Source organism: Equus caballus, chromosome 1, assembly GCF_041296265.1.
Source record: "Equus caballus isolate H_3958 breed thoroughbred chromosome 1, TB-T2T, whole genome shotgun sequence".
In the NCBI taxonomy this organism is placed as follows: Eukaryota; Metazoa; Chordata; class Mammalia; order Perissodactyla; family Equidae; genus Equus; species Equus caballus.
Genome location: NC_091684.1, coordinates 159,688,104 through 159,713,099, shown reverse-complemented (window position 1 = coordinate 159,713,099; position 24,996 = coordinate 159,688,104). Strand labels below are relative to the sequence as shown.

Sequence of the window (24,996 nt, the reverse complement as noted above, 5' to 3'; positions counted from 1 at the left end):
AAAGAATCCCACCCTCCCTCTACCCCACTGATTTGATCTCTATCACTAAAGATTAATTTTTACCTCTTCTAGAACTTCATACAAATGGAATCACCTGGTTTGTACTATTCTGTGTCTGGCAATACCCACAGTCTTATATGCTTTACCATCTCTCTGGCAGAATATCAGTGTTCTATCAACGTCAGTGGAGAAGGCCAGGGAAGAATGTGTGCTTGGAGTCTTAAAGCTAAGACATTGGCAACAGAGGGCCTCCTTTAATGCCACAGGTCTGGGAGACAGTCTGCCCCAGAAACGTTTTTCACTCGGCATGTGGGCCATACGGTGTGCAGACAGGCATATCTATGTGCTCTCTGCAGGTGGCCGGCCACAGCTGGGTACCCCTGGAGCCCAGCGCCAAGGAAGTGCCAAGGCTACACATGCCTGAGCAGACCTGCGGGACACTCACTGACCCAGAAGCAGGCGGCAGGAAGCCAGCTTGCAATTTTCCTAGCAATACTTCTCAGGGCTACCCAGGGGACCCCTTATAAAGGTCTGCAGAACACTTAAGGGGAAAAGATTTACTAAGTTCTCCAACTCTGAGTGGGTGCGTGGGAAATAAATAGTAACTTTCTGCAACAGCAGTTTGGGGTTGAGACTTCAACGGAGATAAAAGTTTTAGTATTGACTTGAAAATTTCACTTATCTGTCCCTAACAGTAAACTGAACAAAATCTAAATATTCACCCTAAAAAAACACGTTATAGAAGAATATTTATTGATAAGGACGGACTTTCCCAATATATGCCTAAATTTTTTAAAAGTACACTAAAAACAATATATAGTTTGAAATCTATTTGCAATAAATAAAAAAACAAACACTAATTCACAAATACATATAAAAGTCTGGAAGGAAAACACTAAAATGTTAGTTACATTTCTCTGGGTGGTAGAATTATAGGTGATTTGCATTTTTCCTTTATACTTTTCCACATTTTCCAAGTTTTCTGCAAAAAGCAGGTATTTTTTCCAAAAGAACGTATGCTCCAAAAAAGTTTGTTTTAAAAAACTTACTTTTTTCTATCAACTAAAATTTACTGTTTAGTTGCTCCAATAGCTTAGCGTGAATTTACCAGGAATTGAACGTGTTTCCTGGTATCAACATTTGGCAGAAACCAGCTCAATGGTACTATTGAGCAGGGAAATGAAGCAGAAAGAAATGTGCCCACCCAGACTTCTAGAGTGTTCATGTGCAGAGTGCCTACGGTATTATACAAGGCCCTCGATTCCCCGCCATAGAGAAGCAGGTATTGGAGCCCCCAGGTGAACTCTCGCACACCTCTCTGCATCATACTTACCTGTGTCAGGTAGTCAATCAGAGCTAAGTGAGCCTTCTCCAGCTCAGCCCCAGAGAGCACCGGCAGCGGGTTAGGGTACTGCAGCTGCTTCCTATAGTCTGTGGGCAGCAGGTCCGGGTACAGGCCCATCACATGGGTAGGATCTACATGGAAGGTAAACGTGATTCCGCCACCTCTCCTTACACTCCACTTCTCCTTCTCATCCTCCAGGACCCAGCTCACCCCCTCCCTTCCTTCCTCCTGGGGAGACCTCCTCACTTACTTCTCCACGCTCCTGGAGACCTTTGTCACACTTATCCCAGTGTAATACTTACTGGTTTTACATGCAAGCTTTTTGTGGACATATAACATGTCTTATGTATCCCTGAAGCTCAGGGCTGAAGGCAGAGCTGGCACTGACAATGCTTATCTGACTTGCCGGTGGGGCAGTATGTTCTCTGAGTACAGGATTATGCCATGCGTTGAATCAGTCCCCAGTACAACATAGAAATGTAATTAACAATGGAATTACATCCCTTATGCAGAACAAACGATACAGACCAGTTCTGCTCTAGCCGCACAGATCTAGCTGTTCCTTGAACATACCAGGCATTCTTCTAACCTCATCACATCTGCACTGCCTGTTCCCTCTGCCCGGAATGCTACACCCATGCAGACATCTGCATGGCTCATTAAATCACCTCCTTCGGTCCGTAACTGAAACGCCCCCTTCTCAGAGATGCCTTCCCTAACCATTTTATCTTAAATTGCAATCCTAACTCCTATCTTCAGTACTCCTTATCCCCTTCTCCCTGTTTTATCTCTCTCAGCACTTATCACTTCCCAACATATTATAGTTTTGCTTATTTATTTTTTTATCTTCCCCCTCCCCATGAGAATATAAGCCCACTACTTGGCACCTAGAATAGTCTTCAGCACATGGTAGGAGCTTGATGAAACATTTGTTGAGTGAAAAAATAAATTAGCAAATAATGAATACAGTAGTATTTGAACCAATTCAACAGTTCAAGGCTCAAGTTCAAGATCTAAGTATGAGTCTCAAGAAATACAAGAACTCTCTCACACTCTTGCCATTCCACACCATCACACTCGACCACCAGGACCCCACAAGTCCAGGGCCTCAAGACAGTGAGTCTCCTCATCGAGCCCTCCTGCGAATGCCTGTAGCGCTCACCTTTCTAACCAGCCTCACAGCCTTTTAGGTACAAGTTGTAGGTTGCCACAAGGAAATAACCCTAAAAGAGTGGTTCTTAAACAGTTTTAGGATCTTAGAGAATTTGATGAAAGGTATTGATCCCCTCTCCAGAAAAACCCACATATGCACAAAATTTTACATCGAGTTTAGGGTGGTTCCCAGACTTGCTAACATCCACTCACAGGCCCTACGTCCTCACTGGGAGGAGACAGGGCTTCTCCCTGGCTCACAAGGAATACAACTATAACACCCTTACAAGGGGCCTATCTGTGGGACATAGCAGGGGGGTAGGGGGTTGCAGGGAAGCAAACCTGGGCCCACTGCACCCTGCTCTAGGGGGGCCAGGGGACATAGTCTGGTAGTACCATATTGTTCTCTGTAGCCAGGCCTCCCTGTGGCTCAGAAGACTCATGCCTCCACAAGACTTCCTTTTGCTCCAATTCTGTGCCCTGAAGCAGTCTTCTGACTTGGGACCCCGGGTACACTCTGTTCTGCTACATCTCGAGTTTCTTTAACACGAATCAGGTCACGTGCAGTTGGTAACAGGGGAATGATGTCCATATGAGGCAAAAGTTGTGTTGGTTTGTGTGTAATTTCCCCCAGCTTGTTGAAGTTTTGAAGTGAGCAGGGCAAGCTTTCTCACAACTAAAGAGAAAGCCTTAATCCTACAGGGAGACCTAAAAAAAGACCTGGAAATCCCACAGAAGTGCCCAGTTTTGTGCAAGTAGTGGCTAGTTAGAAACATCAAAAACCAGCAGTTTTTGTAGACCTATAGCACTTCTTGTTTATTATTCCAGTGTCTTCCCAAAGAGCTGGTGGCACACTGAAAATAAATGCTCCAACTGAGTACATTCAGGGGAAGGTTGGTAGATATTTATCGATTTCAGGTTGCCCAGCTTTCATGCCCCTTCTTAACAGCAACCTACTTCCTTCTGGTGAGCTCCCTCTTCCACACTATGTGTAGTCTTGGTGGGAGAATAATTCTTTGCCTTCTGGAGCAGAGGGCAGCCACAACTTCTTTCTCCATCCCAGAGGAAGTGAGACCATGACCTAATCCTGGCCAATCAGATCCCCTTGATCTTGAGAAAGTGATTCAAGGATGACAAGCAGTGTGCCACACACCAACATATATCTCATCCTACATGCTTCTTTCACGTAACGTTGATACTCCTTCACCAAGGAGGTGGGGTCTGTGTTCCCTTGCCTTGAACTTGGAAGGCCCTTACAAATCAACAGAATATGGCAGAAGGGACTGTCATAAAAAGGCACTGAGACTTCCACCCGGGTCTCTTGGATTGCTCACTCTGGAAAAAGCTAGTCACTCTGCATGAGGACGTTCAAGCAGCCCTGTGGAGAGAGACACTTGAACAAGGACTGAGGTCCCCAGCCCACAACGAGCACCATCTTGTCAGCTAGGAGCATAAGCCACCTTGGAAGTGCATCCTCTAGCCCAGTCAAGACTTCAGATGAAGGCAACCCAGCCAACACACAACTGCAACCACATGAGAGACCCCAAGCAAGAACTGCCCAGCTGAGCCCTTCTGAGATTCCGACCAACAGATACCATGAGACATAACAGATGATTTGTTATTTTAAGCCACTAAGTTTTGGGGTGATGTGTTACACAGCATTAGATAGCTAACACAAGCTGGTAGAGGGCAATTTTTACTAAAGATGTGAGAACATGGGAGGTGGCGGCAGCAACAGCTAAGGAAGTGGCCGTGCCAGTGGAGGACTGCCCAGCCTCTTCTGGCTACAAAGGGATTCCTGTCTGGCTTTCTGTTTCCTGCTGGGAGGTCCTCCAGAGCTCCCTTGGTTCCTCGCATTCCTGAGCCTGGTTCCCCACTAATTTTGTGGGCCCTTCTACCTACCATTCCCCTAAGAGTCCAATAAACTATGCTTAATTTATCCATATCAGCCTAAATTATCCAAAATCGGTCTCCATTGCTCACAACCAAGAACCTTAAGTGACACATGGAGTTACAACAGTTCATCACTGGTCAAGGCTGACGGAAGATGGAAAAAATGCAAAGCAAAGAAGAGGAGAAAAGAGAAGATAAATATGATATAGAGTCAAACCAGGTCTATATACATTGATCCTAATTAGCAAAAATGGAATATACAGAGATGAAAAATTTAATAATAACAATAATGACAGCGAACACTGACTTGGCATTTATTAAGTACCACCCACCGTTCTAAGCACTTTATCTAACCTTCACTGCAACACTATGAGGTAAGTATTATTATCTGCCCTATTTTGCAGAGGAGAAAATGGAAGCACAGAGCAGTCCAGTAACTTTGCCTGAGGTTGGGCACCCTGACTCCAGAGTACTTGCCCCTCACCATGATGCTCTAATGTCTAGTTTTTAGGACACTGTGACAGGAAGGGCTTTGCGGCATTGCACTGTGTGGCTCTCAAAAACAACCTACTATCTAATCCTACTAAGCTGAGGTCAGGGCCTCTCATCTAGAACAGCACTCAATAAATACCAGATAATCGAATACACTATGTTGACTTGAGTGACTTTCTGTTACCTTTCACTTAATGGCAAGGGCCAATCATCCTGGAAAATTGGAAGTCTGTATTTATGGGTGAGACCAGACTCATAAGATTAGGACTGTAAATATGGAACCACCATGGCCACCCACAAGATCCTGTTAGGTATGAGGATCAATTCAGATGAGCATAAACTTCCCCCATTCTCAGAAGTCTCATATCATTTCTCCCGGTCCTTTCCAGTTTCCACTCCCTCCACCAGTTCCTTATCCCGAGGCCACACCCACTTTTACCTGTGCCAAGCTTAGCAAAGACCTGCATGGACTCATCAAAACGCTTCTGGCAGAAGAGGTTGAAGGCATACAAGTTCTTGATATGATGGATCTGTTGCTGCTTTTCACTGTCAGAATCATCTTTCATTTCCTAATAAGAGGGTAGACTAGGTAAGAGCTCATCACTCAACAGATATTGACTCAGTATGTACTAGGTATCAGACAATAGCCTAGCCGGGATATATGCCAAAGTGTACAGGACGGCCACAGGGCAGCTGGCCTCACAGACTGCCCTTACAGTCTAACCATAAGACTGATAAATAACGACGCGATTAAAATTGAACAGGGTTTCTACAAAATACCTGACCAGTACTCCTGCAAACTGTCAAGGTCATGAAATATAAGGAAAGACTAAGAAACTGTCACAGATCAGAAGACACTAAGGACACATGACAACTAAATACAGTGTGATTCCTGGATTTGAACCTGGATCAGAAGAAAGGACATTAATGGGAAAACTGGTGAAACCTGAATAAAGTCTAAAGTTTAGTTTAAAAACAGAAAAATTAAAACGAAAAAAACCCCAAGGTGAGTGATGACAGAAGCACGTGTGAGAGGTGCTCAATTCAGTCTGAGCGGTGGGTCCAGGAAGGATTCCAGGAGGAATGTAAACTGAGACATGAAGGACCAGCTGGAGTCAGCTGGGTGAGGCCGGGCAGGCGGCAGACGGGAGGGGAGGAGGAGGGTGTGTTTTCAGCAAAGACGACAGCACATAAACAAGGCTCTAAAATGACAGAGAGAGAACACGGTGTGCTCAGGACTGGAAGACATTTAACACAGCTCACACAGCTGGGCAAGGTTCTGTTCACAGTAAAAGCTAAATAAATGTAGCTGTTTATTATCTGTTCCTTCCTTCTAACCCTTTTTCCCTCTTATCTCCCTTTTAACCAATCTTCAATACATTTAATTTCTTCCTTCAAAACATCTCTTGGTGTTTTCCCTTCCTTTCCTCTTGTCATCGCCCTGGTCTCGACCGTCAGCAACAAGTGGACACACCTGGTCTGAGCTCTCCCGCTGGGGGTGTTAAAGGCTTTCAAACCTAGTGCAGCCCCCTCACCTAGCTTATTCCCAGATGTTCAAGTCGCGCCTGCGCCCATCAGGAGGGGCTCCAAACAGCCTGGCAATCCTGGTTTCCACACTTGTTTCCACTTCCTTAACTTCCTCGGGCTCATCAACGCTCCCTGTTTCTTGATCCTGCTCCTGATCTTACCTTCAAGGGTCCTTATCCTTAAAGGGGCCGACCTTAGGTTGCCCTTTCCAGGCCACAGGCAACTGTCTCTTCTCTAGCATTTAGCTCCATGTTTTGTCAATAGCAAAGTTTGGCATGTAATTGCCCTCTGAAAGTTTTACATTATGTTCTTTGATTTACTTAAATAAAATATAGGTTCCTCGAGAGCTAAGATGATGTCAACCAATGTTCTTTTGTCATAGGGCAGAATACCTACTAAGTACAAGCCTAGACAACAGAAGGATCAATGGAAACCCACTTCTATCTTCTCTACGAAAGACTAAACAGACAGCTACAGCAGGAAGACCAGTGAAAAGACCCAAAACCTTCCTGTTAAGAAAAATAGATACTAAAAGAGCTACATACTGCATGATACCCTTTTTATAAAGTTAAAAAACTAAATACATTATTCAAGCACACACATATATATGAAAGACTAAAAAAAAAAATTTAAAGGGCATGACAAACACAACATTGAGGATAATGGCTGTGTCTGGAGGGGAGGCAGAGGGTTGGGATGGGGAGGAACAGATAGGTTACATGTTATTTTTCTAGAGTAGGGTGGTGGGTTCATGGGTATTCATTATTTTAAAAATGAAAATGAAGTAAAATAATATACGGCAACCCGTGAGTGGAGAAAAAAAAGAATAGTAAGATGCTGCAAATAAATGCCCCAGGAAAGAAAGAATCTTTATGCAATATTGAATATGTCTAACTATTAAGACTGGATTTTTGTTTTAAATCTAGAACTTACAAATCCAAAATAAATGTTGCTCTTCTAAAGCATCCACCATATCCAACTATAAACATATGTATTCCAAAATTTGTGACCAATGCTTTCCTTTCAGAAATAATTTACAACATACTTTAGAAATTAAGTTTTCCTACTATTATCCTCATAAAAATCTCTTCTCTTTCACCAAATCAGCACTGTTCAATTGAATGACTAGGTTAGGCCCAGAACGACTTTTGATTGTTTCCTAAAATTGAATCCACTGTCCACTGATGACAATTGGATGTTTAAAAGGGCAAGACAAGCCTCGGAAGTCAGTCTCAAGAAGTGTGTTGGCAATGGGAGCATCAGTGGAACAAGGGCATGGTCACTACCATGCCATGCACATATTCAAGGAGAGTGACGGCCATAAACAAGAGTGCAGCCCTGTGAACGCAGCAACTTGACGTGGTTTCAGAAAACTTAAAGAAGGCCTGCTTATCCAAACTCACGAGTCTACTGCCGAAAGAGATTCTGGGAGGCCATCCAGTTGTTGCATCAATTGGACTGCAATCTTACATTTACGATTGTTACTTTAATGTCTGTAATCGTCTTTAATTTTTCACGGCCATACCATATCTATTAAATTATTTTATTCTCCTATTAATTCTATGAGGTACTATTATAACTGGCACTCATTCTACATTTGACAGAGAAGGAAACTGAAAAAGTGAAATCACTGAACTAGAGTTACACAGATGTTTCATGGCAGAGTCCGACCCTGAACCCAAGCCTCCTGATTTTCAGCTCGGTGCTTATTCTACCAGTCCTAACTAAACATGAACATTTAAACCCAAATCGCCTGCTTTGGAGGACAATGAGGAAGGCAGACTCACACCCAGATCTCAGAAACAAGACTTACTGCGAGCTGTAGAGCCAATTCAAACTGCTTGTCCTGGAGAAGCTGTTGGATTTGGGTTGCCATAGGGACAGGAATGAGTCTCCAGACAAAATGATTGCTGGCCACATAGATAATGTTTGATCTGGAAGCAGGAGTAAGACTATCAGCAAAAACACCACAGGCTTTGTGACGACATAGATAACTTCAAAGCTTTGGAATAATACGGCAGCTACAGTAAAGAAAGAACTTCCTTACCCTCCCGAGGTAATGAAACGGGGCCTTTGCAATTCAATGCTCTGGACCAGGAGCCTCGGCTCAAATGTTCTGATCTCCACATATCGAGGCAACACTGCAATGATGTAGGGAGGCTGGTGCTCTGTGCAAGAGAGAGTATCTTGAGTTGTAGTTCTGGTCTAAGGCTTTAGATTTATGGACCATTTCAGTTGCCCATTTCTTTTTTCTTTTTTTTTTGACGAAGATTAGCCCTGAGCTAACTGCTGCCAATCCTCCTCTTTTTGCTGAGGACGACTGGTCCTGAGCTAACATCCAGGCCCATCATCTTCTACTTTATATGTGGGACACCTACCACAGCATGGCGTGCCAAGCAGTGCCATGTCCGTACCTCGGATCCGAACCGGCGAACCCTGGGCCGCTGAATTGGAACGTGCACACTTAACCGCTGCACCACCGGGCCGGCTCCTAGTTGCCCATTTCTAAGCTGTATTTAAATGGGATCCCCAAAGAGTCCACTAGTCAAATACCAACCCAGGATCCTACAATGTCATATACAAAGAAAAACAATTGTTTGCCTGAGTGATGCTAAGACAAATCTCTTGCACAAAATAGATGCATCTAGCTTTGCTGAGAGTGACCTGATCCTGCTCCTACCATTTCCCCCAAAGAGCTGCGTGAGAGCGTCCCCGGCTCCTTTCTCACCAGTCACACAGCGAGGCCAGCTGCAGCCGCCCCAGCAACTCAGCAGTGGGAGAACAAGGCTACGCAACCTCTTCTTTCACTCTCTTAGGAGGGCCAAGAGGAAGAAACTTTTTTCCCTAAAATTATGCTAAAGAAAGAGTTCCACGTTTCTGGCCAAAGTTGTTTCTGCTTGAGATTTTCACAGGGAAAAGATGCAAAACTCCGCTTGATGCTTAATGCTTCACAGAGAAGGCAGCTGGATGGCATTCTCAGTGTCGCTGTTTTCTACCACTTACAAGAGGTATATAGAATGTCAAATTCATAGAAAGATAACGTAGACTGGTGGTTGCCAAGGCTAAGGGAAGGGGGAAAGGGGCTATTGTTTAATGGGCATAGAGTTTCAGTTTTACAGGACGAAAAGTTCTGAATTCTGTTGCACGACAACGTGAATATATGTAACTGCTGAACTATACACTCAAAAATAGTTAAGATGATAGATTTTACATCGCGTTTTTTACTACAATAAAAAATAAAATTTTAAAAAGTAAAAAAATTTAGTAAGAAATGAACCACTAGATGGCATAATTATCACATAGAAATTTAACCTCAAAGAATATATTCCTAAGAATAGTTTCTTAGTATGGCTAACTTGCTGTGAATTTATTTTCCTCATTATCTACTTTCTGATAAAAAGTTTTTCATTTTATATTTGAAATTTATATTCTAAATGAATAGTACAATAAAATTTCAAAGGCAGAAGGGAACTCGGAAATGAGGAAACTGAGGCCTAAGTAATACTTCCATCAATGTGAATGCTTTTGTTATTATGCTGATATTTTTCATCTTACCTGAAATTAAAAAGCTTGTTCTTTTGTATTGGATTTTTTTCTTTTCTTTTTATGCTAGCCTCATTTTTAAAAGGTAGTCCAATTTTCTTTAATGTTAATTTGTATAAATATGTAAAATTTCTCTGTCATTTTTTAAGCTGGCCCACCTTAACAAGGCCTAATTTAATAAAAAAGGTAATCTATAACAGAAACCCTTTCGGTTGTCATATCTTATCATTTGTTCAGTCTCCCCAACTCTTTGACAACAAAGATGGTTTGGATCTCTTTGTAGCTTCAAAACTTGCCAGAGTGGCCAGGGGGCAGCAGGCATAGAAGAAGTAGCTGACAATGACAGGGATTCATCTATTCAGCAAACATCTGCTAAGAAGCTATGACGTTTCAGGCACTACTCAAGTGGATCAAGATGTCAGCCCAGAGCTCATGGAGCTCCTACACGAGAGGAGGAGACAGACAACTCAGTGCGTCTGTGGGACAGTGTGGGTGCCACGACAGAGAAACCTGAAAGGGCTATGGAAGGGCCAAGGGGGAGGTGACTAATTCTGCCGGCGGGTCAGAGAAGACTTCACAGAGGAAGTGCCGCCGAACAAGGCCTTGTCACGTGAGCAGGACACCGATAAAGGCAACAGCATGGATGATGGCACAGTGAGGGGGAGCCCAAATGACCAAAGCCTGGGTGAAGTGGTAAAGATGAGAACAGAAGAATAAGTGAAGTTTAAAATGTATACCATTCTAAGAAGTTTAGTCTTCCTCCTGTCAGATGGTGATTTTCCTAGCCTATCTAGAAAGACTGTCCTCTCCCTCAGTATGTTAAGGCACAGGAACGCTTTTGAGAAACACTGCTGAAGCCACTGGGTGCTAACAGAGGTTTTAAAACAAGAACTCTCACACTGGGGATCAGAAACACACTCCAAGCGTATTACACACATCTTCCTCGAATCTACCAAGGTTCCTCTTCTGAGGGAAAACAAGGGTCCCTGGAACATCATGCAGCTCTTAGGCCCTCAAATGTGTTAATATACATAACCTCGGGCCTTATAAAATACTATCCTTTTGATTTACCTTCCTTCTGGTCTATTAATCTCTAACCACCACCTAATAACCACCCTAAAACATGATGCTTTTATCAAATCATTCTACCATTTAGGAATCTAATGGCCTCCCAGACCTTCGCATGAGCCCCAACAACTGGCCCTGTCCTTATTCCTCCACTGCCTGGACCACCTGTTTTCGCCAGGTCAGTCTCTGGAACACCCAGGTCAGTCTCTGGAACACCCTCTCACAAATCAGCAGGTCTTCTGCATTTCTGCTCATTTTTCAAACTATTCTTTCTGCCTAGAAGGAAAGGGAATTTTTCTCCAAGCCAGATCCCAAACTCCCTGCCTGGTCTAGTCCAGTCTGACCTGTGTAATGAAACTTCTTCCTGACTCAGTGAACAATGAACTTCCCCTTTCTGAACTAGTCAATCTCACTTCACCCAATTTAACACTCCACACAGGGCCTTGCTTTATCTCTTTATCCAAAATGTAATCCTCATCTCCAGAGCTAGAGTCCTTAAAGACGGCACATTTGTATGCCCCACTCTACAGCAGTAACTATTATTAAAATGCTCACTCTTCTGACCAAAATGTGCTTCTAGACAATACCACTGCAGAGAGCTGGGAGCCTGACGCAGGTGCAAGAGCAGAAACGCCTACTGTGGAGGAGAGGGGCTGACACCTAAATGCAGTCCGTGCCTCTAAACTACAAAAACCCCAGCAGCAATAACCACCACATCAAAAACCCTTCAATACTGAGTTACATGTATTACAGGAATAAATAAGGAATTTCCAATAATTTCCAAATGTAGTCTATTTGGCAGAGGACACAATAAAACCATTAAAAATAAAGTAAAAGAGAAGGAACTAAGAAGTAAAAATAGCAGTAGACAATCACTTCCTAAAATGTATAATTCTGTTTACAATTTTCCCCCTCTGGGGCAAAACCCAGCTTTCTACAAAAACAGAATATCTCATTTTTAATAACCCTAAGACACTCGTCTACTTAGAAGGGGAACTGAGAGTGAATGACACTGTAAACCACAGTCTGCTAAAGCTATAAAGAGGATTCCATTCTGCAGGGATGGTACACAACCCCAGCCCAAAGTGGGAAACAGCAGCTATGGCGGTCTCACCCATGGCCACCGGTATGTCTGTCCAGTTGAGAGCACATTTCTGTGTGCAGATCCCCTCCTCATTGAGCACCACGGTGAGATCATCCTGACCCACAGCCACTTTTCCATCTGCCAGAGGTGCAACTAAGGGTTCCAGCTGTTTTCCTGTTGGGAAGAGCTCTTTGATGGACCCCTTTCCATCCACCTACAGGAAGAGACAAAGTGAGTCACCCAGCATTCTCCGGCCAGAGGCATGAACTCACCCGGGAAAAATCCACATAAAACTCAAAACCTACAGAAGCCAATAATATTCCTTGTTTGGCATAAGGAAATATTATAGTCTGTTATGACAGATTTTGTCATCACAATGTAGAACCAGTTATTTTTTCTAACACAGAGACAAGCATCTTGCCTGGCAACTAAGAATGTCAAGTGCTGGCCAGGATGCAGAGCAACTGAACTCGCATACACTGCTGGCGAAAAGGCAAAATGGGACAGCCATTTTGTTTGTTAGTTTCATAATTGTAAATTAAATATACACTTCCCATATGACCCAGCAACCCCACTCCTAGGCATTTGCCCAAGAGAAATGAAAACTTAAGTTTATAGAAAAACTCATATGCAAATATTTATAGCAGCTTTATTCATAATAGCTAAAAATTGGAAACAACTTAGTCCTTAATTGATGAATGGACAAATAAACTAGTACATCCATACCATGGAATACTACTTAGCTATAAAAAAAGAATATCCTGACGCACACAACAACACAGATGGATGTCAAATGCATTAGGCTAAGTGAAAGAAGCTAGACTCAGAAGGCTACATACTGTACGATTCTATTTATATGACATTCTGGAAAAGGCAAACCTATAAGAGACGAAGAACAGATCAGCAGTTACTAGAGGCTGGGGTGCAGGAGGAGGGGTGGATTTCAAAGGGGCAGCAGGAGGGAATTTTTTCGGGTGATGGAACTGTTCTGAATCTTGATTGTGGTGGTGGTTACATAACTCTAGGCACTTGCCAAAACTCAGAAATGGACATGAAAAACAATGAATTTTACTGTATGTAAATAAATGAATAATTTTTGAATAGCCTTGTCCTAAAGCAAGATTTCCCACCCTCAAAAGACTCTACCCTCAAGAAGGTGATGGCAGCATCCTAGCTAATCAGAGGAATGAGAGCCCCACTCATCTTTTGGCTCAGTCCCCCCCACCCCCACCCCTCACAGACTGCCTTCAGCACCTGTTCAGTCAGCTGCACAACAGTGACTTCTCCACGAGTTTGCAACTCTGATGTTGATAAAATTAGGATATTCCAACAACATAAATATGAAACAAATATATTAACTAGATAAAAATGAAGACCTAACACAGTGCAGGGTAGGGAAGTGGGGAGGTGGGAGAAAGGCTTCTAGAATTGCCAAGTCTGGATTGTGAGAGGAGTACACAGCTAAGAAATTTAGATTATTCTAGGAAGTGAATGGTATATCAAACTTTTCTACATATAGAATGCATACTGGAGGAAAAAAAGCCAATGTTGTGAACATTTACCACTTAGGTTAAGGGAAAAAGCATGTTATACAACAACATGTATAATGTGATATTTTTGTAAACAGCGTGGGAGCCCATAAACCAAAAGGTTAACAGTGATTATTTCTGGGGGGGGGGGGGGGTTAAGGGTGATTTGCACTTCCTTTGTTTTCCTTATCTTTATTTTCCTCTTTTCCATGATAAACACGTGTGACTTTGGGGAGAAAAAAATCAGTGAAAATAATTTTTAAAACAAATACACTACAAGATTTTGGCGGGGGGAGACTCAAAGTCTTAAAAATACTTAAATTAACACTAAAATTAGTTTGTAATTCCTGAGCACCAAGGCCTCAAGATAGCAGTCCACAATAATGCTGTTGGACAGGGCAAGAAGTCCTAATTATCTATCCCAATAATTAGATAAAGGATGTGGATAATTCACTATGTAGAGAATTAAGAGTTGACTTTGCCTGGTTGAAGATACACAGACATCTTATTTGTGGGAGATGCTGAGAACATGAAAAATAAAAAACATACACACACAAACCCTATTACGCCAAAAACTCTACTTAAGGCAGTCTCTTGACCTGTAGTTCAGAAGCACATAATCATCTTCCCCAAGGTAAACTGACGATATTTGCAAAATAATAAGTTTTACCCTTATTAGGTAGTAGTCTCTCTTGAAACCCACACAGATAGAATTTTCACACCATGCCATGGACTTGGGCACATCTGGTACACTAAAGTCCCCCTGAAAAAGAGAGCAAGAGTTCAATGGGAAAGATGTTGAAAGAAAAAAATCATGACCTTCCTGTTATTCCACCCCCATTCTGCAAAACGCCCCTCACCCTCGTCTGAATACACTTCTATAAGCACAAGGTGAGGGAACCACCCATAATAAAAATCTAAGTCACCCACGAACTGGGCAAGGTTTATTTGGAAAAGGTGAAAACCCACTTTGAAATAAACCAATCTGTATAGATGTTGTAGAATTGTACTGCCCCTGCCTCTGAAAACCAGGAAACTTGGACGAGCGGGCGTGAATACGCTTTCACATAGTCATAGCAGAGCACTGTATCTGGAGAGAGCTCCAAGACTGGGGTCCTCACCTTCACCAGAACTGAACAGGAAGTCTTTCAAGTTGTAGGCCAACCACAGCACCTCCCGCCCAACCCATGGACCAGGCAACAGCGGAATGTACCTGCAATTCATGAAATTCCCTGTCCCTCCAGAAATAGAGCTGCAGCTTCTTTTTCACAGCTACACACATCCGCAACACCTCCTCACCAGTCTCTGTGTGCTGGGAAGAGACACCCAAAGTAAATGAGGATGTAGACATAACAACTCCATAATGAAATGACAACTACATTAGAGATTTTCTACCTTGAAATGGCTACTAATCTGAAAATCTCCTGTAATACAAAGGCACTAAGCCAGACAAGTTGACCCAAAAAACACTATTCTCTAAGATGTACTCAGAAACAACAGGCTAAAGAACACTTCCTCCCCCAGGGCTGCCAGTCAAAGGCCCCAGCCCCAGCAAGTCTTGTGGACATTCATAATTCAGAGAGGAAAATCCCGGGGCAGGCCTTCACCTACATAACCGCTTCCTCCTTTTTTTCTTAAATGTTTCTCGCTCATGGCTGTCAACACATGCTGGGTCAGGGATCAGCGTGTGTCAGTGACAGCAGGGCCACTTTCAATCCTCTAAAGGAGTTGGGGAGAAAGAAAACGCCTAAGCATAAAACAATGCAGTGTCAATGTAGACCATAAATGCTAAAATGTGATCAAAGCTGAGTTGAGGGGTGAGACAGATTTTGAAGAATGTAAAGATGATGAATTGGCAAAAATAAGGAGAAACGTCTTTCCTGAATAACCAAAACTCCCTAAAGACAACGACCACGATGATATGTTTAGAACAAGAGTCAACTTCATGTCCCATCACCATGTTTGTGATACTGTTACAGTCTCGATTTCCCACTCACGGCGTGTCCATGACAAGTGTTTTTATCCTTGGTTAGTTTGCCTCCTGCCATACAGATGCCGGTACCCTAAGCAGTACACACACAGGGAATGCAAATGTTCCCATTTCAGACCACATGCTCAGTGGGAAACTTCTCTAATACAATCCAAAATCAAACATTCCCTTTGGAGTCTCTACCGGGTTTGGATATCAATGTTATTCTTCCCAACTAATGGTGGGAATGACGTAGGGAAGACGGTATTTATTAAAGCACAAAGTCAAATTTCACCTTGCCCGCACTTACCTGGAGGTCACATGTGAACAGTGATGCTCCTTTTGCCTTTGAAACCGTAGTGATTTGTTGAAATGTCAATAGGTCATGGACATAAATATTATTTTCTGTTTGGAAGGAGGTAAAACATCACTAGAAATTATCACAATTCTCTAGTATAGCCACCTTCAAGACAAAAAAATACTGTGTAACAATCAGAAGAACCAAATGGAAAAGGCTGGTTGAAGACACACCTTCAGTTTAACTAACAATAATTTATTCTGGTCTGTTACCAGAATCACATTACAAAATCCTTAAGAGGTCATTCAGTCTTCTGGACTTGGATATTTTGTTCCTTGAAATTTGGGCTGGCTTGAGTAAAAGAGTTTTCACTTCTAAAACACTCTTATACTCTGTCTTTCTCAAGTCTGGAAATTTGTGATGCAATATTTGTACAAGAAACGGCTTTCAGAGCTACTTAGAATAGGAGGCTCCAACAAGAGAAAGGAAAGCCCCTGTGGATTTTGTACAAACCCATGACAAGGATTTCTTTTCCAGGTAAGCAAGCAAAATAGTTTCACTTGGGCCTCATATCTAGTTTTAGTCATGAAGATTTAGTTACTTTAAATGTTTCCCCTCAATCTAGGAACTAAGTTAAAGAAGATTTTACTATTTGGACCCCGGACTGAACAGTACAGAGGGTGAGGCAAGTTTCTAGTCCTGTGCTTGTCAAGAAAACCTCACTGGCTGCCTTCCGTGAAACTAAGGCTTTTCAAACAAGACCCTGAATAGTCTGGCTCTAATCTGTCTCTCACCTGATATCTTGCCACTACATATCTAAAGTCTGATCACATCTCAAGGCCTTTGCCCAAGCTGTTCCCTCTGCCTATAACGCTCTGCCTACCTCTCTCTTTCTGTTGAAATTCTAATCATCCACTAGATAATATAGTTCCTCCCATTACTAAGATCCCACAATATTTTCTATAAATTTCCATTGTAACTTATCACATTGTATCATGATTACTTTCTGTTATTTCAGTCTTCATAATCAGAACATAAGTTTCAATGACAGACACCATGCCTCATCCAACTTAGCATCCCCAAGGCCTGGAAGAGGGCTCAAGAAATACTTGCTCGACTACTGAATGCATGAAGTGACACTCCTTGCAGAGGAGAGCTCAAGTTCATGGGAGATATTGTTCCCTTTATTACCTGCATGCCCTGCTGTATCTGGTTTGGAACATGCCAATTTCATTGTTAAGAAACTACTACCAAATTAACCACAAAAGTGTTAATTAGGGCATAGCTTTTGTTTTTTGACACATGAAATACAAATGTAACCTACATTTTCTTACCTAACAAGCTGACCAGAATCTTAAACTGGGAAACCACATGGATCTGGAAAATAGCAAATCATTAGACTCAATTAAACATTTCTGACAAGGTTTAGCAACTGCTCATTTAACTACAGTACTAAAAAGTGACTAAAGAGCCTATACCACTCAAAAGGATCTGACTTATATTTATGTGCAATCATAAAGTTTGCTTGTGAAAGAGGATCTCAGCCACATGACGGTTGGACGAGATCCCTGCGCACATGGGAGGACAGAGAGCAGAGGATTCAAAGATTAATAAACAACGTTACCAAGCTCCTAGCTTTGACATGGTCTCATAGAAGTCAAATATTCTTGTAGTGACCACCATCACTGCCTACCTGCTGAATCTTTTTGGAGAAGTTCTTATTGGATTTCTCTAGTGTCACTTCAAACCTGTTGCAACCTATGGAAAAGAAATAAACACTCACAGTTCCAAACACAGGGATACATATAAAAATTACAACAAAAAATGCTGCTGCATACTGCTCTCCTACAGAATCTTCCAGAATTCCTAAAAGACCATTAGTTGGAGCTCTAAAACCTAAAGTCTTCACTGAGCATAGTCAGCTGCTTTCAACTCCAATTTTAAACCAGAGAGTTCCATGCACCTTCACTTGGCATTAGCAGAAAGGATCACACCACAGAAGTTTACTGAGGCTGCAAGGTACTTACGAGTCTGAAGGTCTTGCCCTACAAAATAGTACCTTGGCAAAGTGTTTCACAAAAAAGAGTGTACAAAGTAACAGTCACATATAAGAGCCCAAGCAATGAAACCCAGCCCAAAGCATCCTTGGACGCAGACCAACTGAATCCTAGCAGCTACCGTATGCCCTGCCTCATAGGACAGGGCAAATGCTCAAGACCATAACCAGAGCTAAAGCAATTTAATGCATCTACACTTACGGCCACTTTCAGGTGATGCTACATCTGCTGGCACTGTCGTGAAAAAGGGGAAGAAAGTTATATTCCATAAAAACATGTGAAGCCAGCCTTGCCGGGATAGCAAAAACATTCAGCCTCAAAAGTCACCAGAGTGAGAAAAAGAATAGTCAACATAATAATAACAGTAGCTATCATTAACTAAGCAACAATGAGGTGCCAGGTTCTGGGTTTAAAAATTTATGTATATTTTCTGTAACTTCACAACCACCCCAAGAAGGAGGTATTATTACTCAACTTTACATGTGAGAGACCTGATGGGTCAAGCAGTTAGGTAGTGTGGTGAGACAACCCAGAAGCAAACCTGGGGCTGGATCTAAAGCCTGTGTGCTGAGCACAACCCTGCTACCTGCCTCCCGGCTCATGGAGAGACTGTCCACACTGCTGCCCACAGGCTGCTCCCCGCAGCTAGCTGTGCCCCTGCCCCCAGGAAGTCGGTGGAGATTCTTTGAGCAGACCCAAGCGCCCGTCTCACCAAAGCTTGTCTTACTTCCTCCATGTGTGCCTCAGCAGAGGAGATAAAGAAGGGGCCCTGAAGCTCTGGGAGATTCAAGAACATGCCCTGGATTCTGCCATTATATTTCACAAGAAAAAAAGTAATTCAGCCACTTCCTGCTTGAAAAGAGTTCTGTATTTGAAAAGAGCTTTATTATTACTTCTAACAATTCTCTATATAAGCAGAATTATCTAGGGCAGAGATTTTCAAACTTCTTGGTTTCAGGAAACCCTTCATAATCTTAAAATTATCGAGGACCTTGAAACTTTTACATGGGTTATATCTATCACTACTTACCATATCAGCAATTAAAACCAAGAAATTTTTTTTTTTTTCCTGAGGAAGATTAGCCCTGAGCTAACTACTGCCAATCCTCCTCTTTTTTCCTGAGGAAGCCTGGCCCTGAGCTAACATCCATGCCCATCTTCCCCTACTTTCTATGTGGGACGCCTACCACAGCATGGCTTTTGCCAAGCAGTGCCATGTCCGCACCCAGGATCCGAACGGGCGAACCCCAGGCCGCCGAGAAGCAGAATGTGTGCACTTAACCACTGCACCACCGGGCCGGCCCCCCAAAAAATTTTAAAAAGATGTATTTATTGACTCATTTAAAAATAACAGTAATAAGTCCATTATACGTTAGCATAAATAACATACTTTAAGGAATATTAACTATTTTTATGAATTAAAAAAATGCTCTGCTTTACATTTTTACAAATCTGTTTATTGTCTGGCTTAAGACAGCTGACTCTCACATCTGTTTCTGCATTTAATCTGTTTTGATACATTGTTTTGGCTTAAGTATATGACAAAAATCTGTCTTCACAAGGACACATAGTTGGAAAAGGGGGGAATATTTTAATAGCTTTTTCAGATAATTGTGCATCTTCTTTGATACTATACCAAAACTTGACAAGTGGAATTTCTTACAATATGGAATCTGAAACCTATTAATAAACTTTCCTGTTAGATTAAAATCCATTGGTCTATCTTACACTTTGAATGAATCTTTTACTCACACATGATTTAGAAACTTCATGCATTGGAAAATATAGGTTCATTGAGTTATACAGATTTTCCAAATGTTGGCACATTTTGTCATAGGATTAAAAAAAAAAAATCACCCCCAATCTCATCAGAAAAATCTTGAAGTATTGAGAAGCTGTCAAGCTCCTAGGGGCAGAAACAATTTTTTCACAATTCTCATTTTCTCTTGAAAGCTCTAACTTTATCATTAGCAACAAATACTGCCAGTTGTTTTCTTTGAAGTGACAGGTTCTTTTTGCTCATTTTTGAGAAAACACCTACCAAATACCCAAATGGTCTGAAAAACCATAGGCTATCTGTCACTCTTTCAAGCAAAAGTGATGCTCCATGAAAAAGTGGCCAGTTCAGCTCATAACTCAATCACATAAATACTATTACACCAGACAACCATAATGTTTCCTACCCTGTCACACAGCAAAGTACTTCCTATTACATCACAGAGCTTATTAAAAAGATGTGTTCTAAAACGTCAAAATATAAAAAAAGAATAATTTTACTGCCTCACCAAGAACATTCTTAGGTGAAACTGGCTTTAAAAAAAACAAAAAGAAAAACCACCGTGAGTGCATGCTGAAGAACAACACAATGACCACTAGCACAGTTTGGTACTAACAAGTTTGCTGACCACTGCCTTGAACTTGTGCTAAGGGGCCAGCAGTTTCAGCTGCCATTTCTTTTGTACCGTCAGTGCAAATGTCAGTAAGTGTCAGTGAAAAAAAACAAATAACATTTGGTGTTACCATGAACTTAGTTTTGACCTTGTGGATCCTCTGAAACGATCTTGGGAACCCCCTGGGGTCTACAGATCACACTTTGAGAACTGCTGCTCTAGGGTGACGGTGCCAATGAAGTAAACCTAAAATTATTAAGGCCTTAGATGCAAACTAACCTAACCCCTGTTTAAGAGTAGAATGAGGCCAAGAGATGTTTATGAGCTCAAAGGATCAGCTCAGAGCAGATGAGAACCCAGTCCCCTTAATCTTAGTCTTTCCATAACATCTTATTACTCTCTCCCTTTCCTCAGAAAGACAGTCTAATTGCAGCCCTACCTAGGTTTGAAATATCTCAAATTTAGAAACCAAGTTAGTTCCACAGATGATTCATGGTGGCCCAGGTCTATTTCTGGTCCCTAAGCAGACCAGAGCTGGGCCAGAACTGAACTGTTCTCTAAGGGTTTAGGGAGAAGTGAAGTTTCTAACCAGTTTCCTTTCCTAATTGTCTAAGGTAGGTTAATATTGTTATTCAAGTTACCTATGGGGAAAGCAAGGCCCAAGAATATTAAATAACTTGTCAAAGGTTCCATGGTGAATTGAACAACAGGGCAAGGAGCAGTCACCAACAGGGTTCCAAGTCAGATTAACACTAATATTACCAGTTTGAGTCTATACTATGTTGAATGGTTTATTTTTACAGTCTAGTTTTCAATTCCTCAAAACTCATACAGAAATGATATACTAAATAAATCACTTGATCGTAGTGTTTATTATTTGATGGCACAAAGAACGAATTATTTATCGGGGTAAGAATATCAGACTCTCTTATTTCCCTGTCCTGCACAGTATCTGAGCCCACAGTAGATAGTCCAAACACAGTTGTTGAATGCTGAATAAAATCCAAGGCAAGCTTAATTTTTAAATTATAGACTGGGTAGATGACATAGAATGCAAATATTCTGGCTCTGAGAACTAAAACTTTAAAGCAAGGGCCAGCAAAGTACCATCCATGGGTCCAATCCAGCCCTCCAAAAGTTTTTGCATATAAAGTTTTACTGGAACACAGTCATCATTTACACATTGTCTACGACTGCTTTTTTGCTACAACGGCAGTTGAGTAGTCAAGACAGAGAGCTTATGGCCTGCAAAGCCTAAAATATTTACTATTTGGTCCTTTTTGGAATAAATTTGCTGACTCCTGATTTAAAGGAAAGTTGAAACACTTAGAAATGAAATAAACCCTCTGTTTCGATCTTCTGGTTTCTCTCCTTATCCCACCACAGAACCTGAACAAGTGCTTCCTCTTCCCCTGCCGCACCAGCGAGGGCAGCAGAATGTGCCATTCCCAAACATGCTGCTTTGGCATAAGGATTATTTTGAGATAAAGGCAATTGAGAAGAAGCACACACAAGAGAAGCTCTCGGCTCACTCACTTCAAATTGCCCAAAAGCAGGGCATAAATCTACAAAGGTATCCCCCACTCCCCTCTCCGCCAGAAAGGACAGAATTTAATCACTGGAGATAACTCTAGACCCTTATGAGCCCAGAGGGATCTACATGACAAACATCTCCAAACAGCTTCCCCCGTACATTTGTCTTCCCACAACTGGCCACCAAAGTCCTTTTCTTTGTCTTGTCTTGTTGCTTCTCTAAAAATTTATTCTTTGCTTGTTAAGATGCTCTTAAGCCCAAGTTCTAACCACCCCATTGAGTCCCTCATCATTGAGTGCTCCCATGTATATGTGTCATGTACATGTTCATAAACTTCTGCTTGTTTTTCTCTTGTTAATCTGTCTTTTGTCAATCTAATTTACAGCCAATGAACCTTAGATGGGTAGAGGGAAAAAGAATTTTTTCCTCCCCTACACTGGTTAATGCTCTTTTTCCCCAATGCCACCCCTGCTCCAGGTTCCAAAGAGAAGGTTCTATTTCCACTCTTACCTTAAGCTATTAGGTTGAAAGCTAGGAAATTTGTTTTTTTCTAATATGGTCAAATAGAGACAGTTTCATATGGTTCAACCTAGCCTGTCATTAACAGCAGATTTCTACAGATTCTGTAGCTCCAGGGTATAATATCCAAACACATCAATTTTTCATAAAGAAAGCACAGAAATAAAATTAGGAAAAGAGAGTGAGGTACCTTTTTTCCCACTAGATGATACTCTAAAAGAATAAATTTCAAATACTTTTACTTATTAGTCTACATTTTTACTGACAAAGTCACATTTGATTAGAGCTTTAGTTTTCAAAGCCCTTGCACCTGACCCCAACAATTTTGTGACAAAGATACTATTTTATAGAAGAGGAAATTGACATTGGAAAGGACCTACTCAACAGCCACGCAGCCAAGAAATAAAGCTGGACTCAAACCCAGGGCCTCTCTGTCCCAGCCTAACCCCCGTAAGTTAACAAGATCTTTTAAATCAATGACTCCTAATTTCGTTTCCTACCACACCATTTACATAAGAATCTTATTCCCATCAGTACTATTTCTTGTTTCTGACAGTGAGTCTCCAAGAAGTGAGAAGGGGGGAAATATCCAGCCCCATCTCCCAGATATAGCCAAAAAAACAACAAACGCTGGAGATTCTCACATTTCTCCCCACTTTCCCACTGCACTACCCCAACCCCCAATCACTCCTTTAACGGCCCAGGAATCACTGATGCCACAGTTGTATGCTAGCTGACAATCAAAACTTTTTTTTTTACACGAGCAGTAAGCCGCCTCTTTCTCAGTCCTGGAAAGTTGCCACTTACCAACATCCTTCCGAATCCTATAGAGAAGAAGATGTCCTTGTTTGGTTCCAACGAGAAGCCATTCCTCTGGAAAAGAAAAGAGCTGTGAGAAAGGTCAGTCAGCTTTAGTAAGACCCTATTTCTTTAGCTGGGGCTTGTAATCAGAAATCAATGGGTCAAGAAAATGAATTGCTTTTGATAGCAGGTGATTTGCAAAGGTAAAGAATGTTTATATTCAAGATATGTTTGAGAATCAACCAAACAAAAAAGTATTTATCGAACAATTACTAAGCTAGACATTTTAGAGAATAAAAAACATCTCTGGCTTTACTGTTTCAAAATTAAACTGACTAAAAACATGATGGAAGTTTATAAAATCATAAAATGGATAGTATAAACATGAAACTACGTACCTAATCTCAAATAACAACTAAAAGGCATCCTTTGAAGGTTCAATGGTTTTACTTTAGGGGAAATAAGAAGTGCCACAGCATTTCGAATTTACAGAATTATCTCAAAAGATGGTCTAGCAGATAATAACAAGTGTTGACAAAGATAGGAAGAGACTGGAAGCCTCACACTGTTGGCAGGAATATAAACGGTGCAGTCACTTTGGGAAACAGTCCGGCAGTTCCTCAAAAGATGGAAACATAGGGTTACCATAGAACCTAGCAATTCCACCCATGGGCATACACACAAGAGAAATGAAAACATACGCCCACACAAAAATTTGTACATAAATGTTCATAGTAGCATCATTTGTAATAGTCAAAAGGTGGAAACAGTGCAGATGTCCATCAACTGAAGAATGGATAAACAAAATGTGGCATATCCATACAATGGAACATTAGCCAGACTTTAAAATGAAGCACTGTTGGGGCCAGCCCAGCGGCATAGTGACTAAGTTCAGCGTACTCCAATTCGGTGGCCCAGGTTCACAGATTCGGATCCCAGGCACCGACCTACACCACTCATCAAGCCACACTGCAGAGGCATCCCACATACAAAATGGAGGAAAGATTGGCACAGATGTTAACTCAGGGCCAATCTTTCTCAAGCAAAAGGAGGAAGACTGGTAATAGACCTTAGCTAGGCCCAATCTCCCTCACTAAAAAAAAAAAAAACCAAAGCGCTGTTACATGCTACAATAGGGATGAACCTGCCATGCTAAGTGAAAGAAGCCAGACAAAAAAGGCTACATATTGTCTGATTCTATTTCTATGAAATGTCCAGAACAGGCAAATCTATAGAGACAGAAAGATTAGTGGCTGCCTAGGGCTGGTGGGCTTGGGGGAAAATGGGGAGTGACTGCTAATGTGGACAGGGTTTCTTTTTAGGGTGATGAAAATGTTCTAAAATTCATGTGGCAACTCTGTGAATGTACTAAAAACCACTGAATTGTATACTTTAAATGGGTGAATTGTATGATATATTAATTACATTCCAATAAAGCTCTTATTAAAAAAAAAGAAGATGGTCTAGGCCAGTGGTTCTTAATCCTAATGTGTCTGAGAATTATTTGAGGGTTTGTTAAAACAAACTGACGCCCTGGGGCCGGCTCCATGGCCGAGTGGTTAAGTTCGCATGCCCGCTGCGGCAGCCCAGGGTTCAGATCCTGGGCGCGGACACGGCACCGCTCATCAAGCCACATTGAGGTGGCATCCCACATCCCACAACTAGAAGGACCTGCAACTAAGATGTACAGCTGTGTGCAGGGGGGGTTTGGGGAGATAAAGCAGGAAAAAAAAAAAAAGGAAGACTGGCAACAGATGTTAGCCCAGGTGCCAATCTTTAAAAAAAAAAAAAAACA

The 24,996-nt window shown here is 41.8% G+C and overlaps 1 protein-coding gene across 8 annotated transcripts in view; it reads right to left on the bottom strand.

Annotated features, from left to right (window-relative positions):
• The window catches only part of VPS39 (VPS39 subunit of HOPS complex), a 41,169-nt gene that overhangs the window by 9,819 nt on the left and 6,354 nt on the right, over positions 1-24,996 (bottom strand). For 3 of the 8 annotated variants that reach the window (XM_023619258.2, XM_070238643.1, XM_070238638.1), the window contains 12 exons: positions 23,208-23,273; positions 18,159-18,191; positions 17,594-17,658; positions 17,235-17,277; positions 15,913-16,007; positions 14,847-14,945; positions 14,304-14,396; positions 12,135-12,318; positions 8,457-8,577; positions 8,223-8,343; positions 5,322-5,451; positions 1,334-1,476 (listed from right to left, as the gene is read on the bottom strand). In XM_023619258.2, the coding sequence (XP_023475026.1) occupies positions 1,334-1,476; positions 5,322-5,451; positions 8,223-8,343; positions 8,457-8,577; positions 12,135-12,318; positions 14,304-14,396; positions 14,847-14,945; positions 15,913-16,007; positions 17,235-17,277; positions 17,594-17,658; positions 18,159-18,191; positions 23,208-23,273 (1,193 nt within the window). Of the gene's footprint in view, positions 1-1,333; positions 1,477-5,321; positions 5,452-8,222; positions 8,344-8,456; positions 8,578-12,134; positions 12,319-14,303; positions 14,397-14,846; positions 14,946-15,912; positions 16,008-17,234; positions 17,278-17,593; positions 17,659-18,158; positions 18,192-23,207; positions 23,290-24,996 lie in introns of all 8 variants that reach the window. The other 5 variants (XM_023619261.2, XM_070238630.1, XM_070238619.1 and 2 more) reach the window with 3 other exon arrangements.